The following is a 5,877-nucleotide window of genomic DNA, read 5'->3' on the forward strand; positions in this document are numbered from 1 at the left end:
CTTACACACGTGTATCACATAATAAGTCACGCTACCTCAAATACTCCAATAAATAGAAGTAGTTCTGTTTCACGCTAACCTCCCAAAATATATGCAGTATGCTACAAATACCTGGTAAAATTTTAAATAATATTACTTGTGACTTACCATGAATATTAATTATAATTAGTTTACTAGTTTTTTTATGTATGCAAATTTATGAACCACAAGTTTGTGACATGGTACTTGTACTCACATTTACGAAGAGTAAACTACCAAAAGTGTTAATTTGTCTAAGTAGGTGAACTAATAAATAATATTCAGTTGCCAGTATAGAAGCCGCAAAAGCATCATTCGTTGTGCATGATTTTAGATGTGTTATTAGATTGTCAACAATGGGAAATATGACACAGTCAACTTTTCTAATGTCAATAACTTTTTGAAATATGTCAATATCTGGTAGTAATATATCAATCCATCGTTTTCCTTATTCTAATAAAAAATAAGTTTATTCACTTATTAGGTGTAACACCCGTGTAATACACGAGTTTATTAAAATAAAAATTTAATATCAATATTTAAACATTAAATTTAATATCAATATCAATTTTAGAGCTCTCATTAATTATGACATTTATTACATTATAAATATATCAATTCTTTTTCAAGAAAGCATTTATTTCTCTCAATATTATAACCGAAATAAGTTATGATATGTGAACAAATCAGAAAATTACATGTGGAAATAAATAAATTCTAAAAATCTATTAAATGTCATGTGTCCAAATTAATGAGGACATGACATGTGGCAGAAAATGAGTTTTATTTATTAGTATAGATTGCCAGTGTTATTATATTACAATTTTTTATTAATATTATATAACATCTATCATACCACTTGTGAACATATTAATTATCTATTTTAAATTTAAATTTTTCATCCTAATTAAATTAAATTTTAAATTTCAAATTTAAATTTTTTTTATTTTAATTATATTAAATTAATAGCATTAATTAAAAAATAAAATAAAATTAATACAGATTATAAGGTGATATAATTTCATGTATTCATTTAATCAACGATTATAATTTTATATAACTAAAAAAATATCTCTTGACACTACAAGAAATTAGAGTATTACCAGCGACGGGCGTCGCCGCTAAAGGTCGAAAATGTCGCCGCTAATACCTTTAGCGGCGACACGTCGCCGCTAAAGGGTCGTTGCTATTGCTTCGTCGCTAATGCTTCTTTGGTCTCGCCACTAAAGACGTGTCGCTGCTAATACTATCTGTCGCCACTAAAGACGTCGCCGCTATTTATATGTATTTGTATACATACAAAATACACATACATACATAATACACATACATAATACACATACAAAATACCCATATATACATACAAAAACACATACATATACATAATTTACATACAAAATACACATATACATATAAATGATTATACAAAAACACATATACATACATAAAAATACACTCAAAATACACATATACATACAATTGTAAATACAAATACATATCCACATCTACAAACAAAATACACATACAAATACACATCTAAAATATCAAATTTTCGTCATGAACAGTGGTGGTGGCGGTATACTCCGGCAAGAAGGTGGGAAATGGAGAGGAAGAGGGAAAACACAGAAGTAGATCAGGGAAGAAAGTGAAGACGAAGCTGATTTTATTGTCGATGCTCTTTAGCGGCGACGGGCGACCTTTAGCAGCGACACATCGGAGGGAAAACTATCTGGGGTTTCCTACATCGTTGGATCATTGCTTAAATCGACGGATGGGGTTGAAATGACGCGGATCGCCAGAACAGGCAATAGCGGCGACGCCTTTAGCGGCGACGGGTAGCCTTTAGCGGCGACACACCAGAGGGAAAATAACGCGGGGTTTTCTGTGTTCTCCTAGTCGTTGGATCATCATCTAAATCAACGGTTAGGGTTGAAATGACGCGGATCGCCAACATAAGCCTTTAGCGGCGACACCTTTAGCGGCGACGGACACTTTTAGCGGCGACAAAAAACGCGTTTGTTTGATGTCGCTGCTAAAGGTGTCGCCACTATTGCCTGTTATTCTTGTAGTGTGAGTAATAATTTATTTAAAATAATTGATTAATAATTTTAATTTTTTAATATGAAAGTTTAATTAATTTTATAACCGTGATTCTCGTATTTTATAAACTAGTTTCAAATATGTTAATGCCACGTCAACAATTACTTTATATATTTTTTTTATAAATTAATGGTTCTTATTAGAAACCAGATTCTAATAAATGGCTTTATATTTGACATGTTTTCATTCTCATCATAATCTTCGATTATTCCATGACGATTAATCAAAAATGTTGTCTCGTTCTCACACAATAATAGTTTTTATAAATAATATACAATAAGGTGGGTCCCCGTTTTCAAGTCTCTCATTAAATAAACGAGAAAGAAGAAGGTGAGGTGATGGTGGTGTACAAAAAAAAAAATATCTACAAGAAGAAAAAGACACCGTTGTGGGATCTCTTATCTGATTATGGTCCTTAAGGAAAAATATACAAAGAACACCTCACACCAAACGCAATATGTGTTCTATTTTCCATAACTATATCATTTTTCCTATAATATATTGAACGCTAAACGTTCAATCAAAGATTTATTTTAATTTTAAAAATGTTTCTTTTTGTAATTGAAGATGTCACTAACTATTAAACTTTCTATACAATGAATTTCAACATGTCATCCACTTTGATCCAAGAATTTAATTCATTTATTGTCAACTACACATTACGCCACATTGACCTCTTCCTTACTTAAAAATGTGCAGGTTTGGTGGCATTAGAGAACATGGGATTCGTATCAAACGTATTAATATTGTTCTCATACTTCATGAAGGATTTGAGTTTCAACATCCCTGGGGCCGCAAACACAGTTACTAATTTTATGGGCTCGACATTCCTTCTATCAATTATTGGTGCTTTTATTTCAGACACTTACATCTCCAGATTCCATACTTGTCTTATTTTCGGAGTGATCGAAGTAGTGGTATGCAAATTAACAGCCATCACAAAAGATTTTTACTAAAACATGATTAGTTTTCAACAACTAAATTACGACATGTGTGATTAATGACAGGCTTTTGCAATAATGACAATTCAAGCTCATGCCACAAGTCTCCATCCAAAACCTTGTGGTGGAAAAGCAAGTTGCATGGAAGGAGGGATAGGATTCATGTTTTACACCTCATTAGCATTATTAGCATTAGGTTCGGGTGGCGTTCGAGGTGCTCTTGCCCCGTTTGGTGCAGACCAGTTTGACACCATGAAACCAAAAGGACTCACGGCACAAGGAAGCTATTTCAACTGGCTTCTCCTCAGCACCACCGTGGGCGCCACCGTGGGAGTAACTGGATTTGTGTATGTTAGCACTAATCATGGCTGGTGGTGGGGTTTCTTATTAGCTACCATTACTAGCTCCTTGGGGTACACTTTATTTCTTTTTGGGAAACCCTTCTACCGCATTCAAGCTCCTAAAGACAGCCCGCTTCTAAGGGTTACTAGGGTATGCCGTACACACACACACATACTCTCTCTCTCTCTCTCTCTCTCTCTCTCTCTCTCTCTCTCTCTCTCTCTCTCTCTCTCTCTCTCTCTCTCTCTCTCTCTCTCTCTCACTCTCCCCATTGGTGCATAAAGCATGAAAAGTGTGCGAAAAATGTTAAACAATTCTTTCTGAATGCAAATTTTCTTGACATTGTGCAGGTGTTTGTAGCATCTGTCAACAATAGAAACTTAGCACTACCAGAAAATTCGGAAGAGTTACATGAAAGTAGCAAAAATGAGCCTTTGATGGGAAAAAAACTCTCTCGTACTGCCCAATTCACGTACGTATTACATTCCATATCTAGAAAGTAATATAAAATTAAATTCAGGTGTTGGAGTTGTATATTTATAAAAAGATATATAAAAAAAATTCATAGCTGACTTTGATATTGTACACAGTTGGCTGGACAAGGCAGCAGTTGTTCCTAAAGATTCAAAACCAAGTGAACTCGCACCATGGGAGATATGCACTGTGACACAAGTTGAAGAAGTTAAGATCCTAATAAGAATGCTTCCTATCATACTAAGCACTGTTGTCATGAACACATGTTTAGCCCAACTACAAACATTTTCACAAGCTCAAGGCAATTTCATGAACAAAAAACTTGGAAAACTTGACTTCCCTGCGGGCTCAATTCCAGTAATTCCCCTTGTCTTCATGTCAATTCTCCTTCCTGTTTATGAGTTCTTCTTTGTACCATTTGCACGAAAATTCACCAAACATCCACAAGGAATTACTCAACTCCAAAGAGTTGGAGTTGGCCTTGTTCTCTCTGCAATCTCGATGGGAGTGGCTGGCATTGTGGAAGTAAAGAGGAGAAACCAATCAAGACTTCATCCACTTGAGCCTATTAGCCTCTTTTGGCTTTCTTTTCAATATGGTATTTTTGGGATTGCAGATATGTTCACACTTGTGGGTTTACTTGAGTTCTTTTACAAAGAGGCTCCTGTAGGGATGAGATCACTTGCCACTTCATTCACCTGGATATCTGTGTCACTTGGGTACTTTCTGAGTAGTGTTTTGGTGGATATTGTTAATTCTGTTACTAAGAGAGTGTCTCCAAGCAAAAAAGGATGGATTAATGGGTTGATTTTGGATAACAACAATCTGAATTTATTTTATTGGTTGTTGGCTGTGTTGAGCTTGATAAATTTCGCAGTTTACTTGCTTTCAGCCGTAAAGTATAAGTACAAAAAGGAGGATGATGAATTGTTGAAGACAGAAATGGCGTCAGCAACTACAAGTGTTGCAATGGTCAGTGCAAGTGAAGATGAGTTACCAAAGAGTACAATTAAAGAAGACTCTCCAGAAGGTGAAACAACCGTTGAATCAAATGAGGATGTTAAAAATGTGAAAGAACCAAAGGAGGAGGTTAACGATGGAAAAGATCATGAAGTTCATTCACAAATATAAAAGCAGAATCTTGAAGATATTGTTTGGTTTAGATGTCTCTGCATTTTGGGTCACTTCTCTTTGTTTTTTTTCCTTGCACTTCACTGATTCATTAGCTTTTGAACAATATTCCACTCTAACCCTCCAAACCAACCATCTTTTTGGTGTGCTTTTTGTTGTTATATTTGGATAAGCTCAGATGAGCACACATAAATGTAAGCATCATGTTGTATGCTACAAAATTCTGTTATAAAAAACCATTTTCTCTTCAAATAGATTGCAACTTTAATTGTGGATTATTAATGATTTCGCTCTAGTTTGTCTAAATGGATATAAGTTGGTACTAAAGCCATTCATAGTGGTATCCCTTATTTGTTGCATTTAATTAGCATTTCAGATGTTTACAAAGTTGTAACCGAAGAAAAAGTTAAACACTTGGGTATTATCGATAACAGAAAAGTAAAGGTGGATGAGGTTGTTTAGGTGTGGGTATATATAAGAATAAGAATGGAGTTCTTGTGAACATGATTGGGAAAATGCAGTTGGCAACCATATAGATACTTAAATATACATCGGTGTGCTTGCAGTCATTGGGTTGTTGGTGATTTTAGTGTCACCATATCATTTTAAGTAACTGGAACCAACATGTGAGCTAAGGGGCTTCATAATTTGTATTGTAATATATGTATGGGGTTGTGTGGAGTACACGCATGTATAAGATCGAATTAGAAGTCGGTTCGACGACTAGTCGGGGGTTCGGTGGCAGCGCCCCTAGGTCCGGGGTTTACAAAGGGGCAGCGCCCCTTTGGCGGGGTCTAGGGGCAGCACCCCTGGCGGGGTCCTGGATTTTACATATGGGAACATAGTGGAAAATTAAATTTCTTGAGGGTGA

The 5,877-nt window shown here is 35.2% G+C and overlaps 1 protein-coding gene across 1 annotated transcript; it reads left to right on the forward strand.

Annotated features, from left to right (window-relative positions):
- Nucleotides 1–2,582: 2,582 nt before the first annotated feature.
- On the forward strand, nt 2,583–5,258 carry LOC111896410 (protein NRT1/ PTR FAMILY 4.5). The gene is made up of 4 exons (XM_052767532.1): nt 2,583–3,035; nt 3,126–3,551; nt 3,752–3,873; nt 3,992–5,258. Exons 1-4 carry the CDS (start codon nt 2,838–2,840, stop codon nt 5,004–5,006), a joined length of 1,761 nt encoding a protein of 586 aa, XP_052623492.1. The 5' UTR covers nt 2,583–2,837; the 3' UTR covers nt 5,007–5,258.
- Nucleotides 5,259–5,877: the final 619 nt, after the last annotated feature.

This window comes from Lactuca sativa, chromosome 9, assembly GCF_002870075.4.
Source record: "Lactuca sativa cultivar Salinas chromosome 9, Lsat_Salinas_v11, whole genome shotgun sequence".
In the NCBI taxonomy this organism is placed as follows: domain Eukaryota; kingdom Viridiplantae; phylum Streptophyta; class Magnoliopsida; order Asterales; family Asteraceae; genus Lactuca; species Lactuca sativa.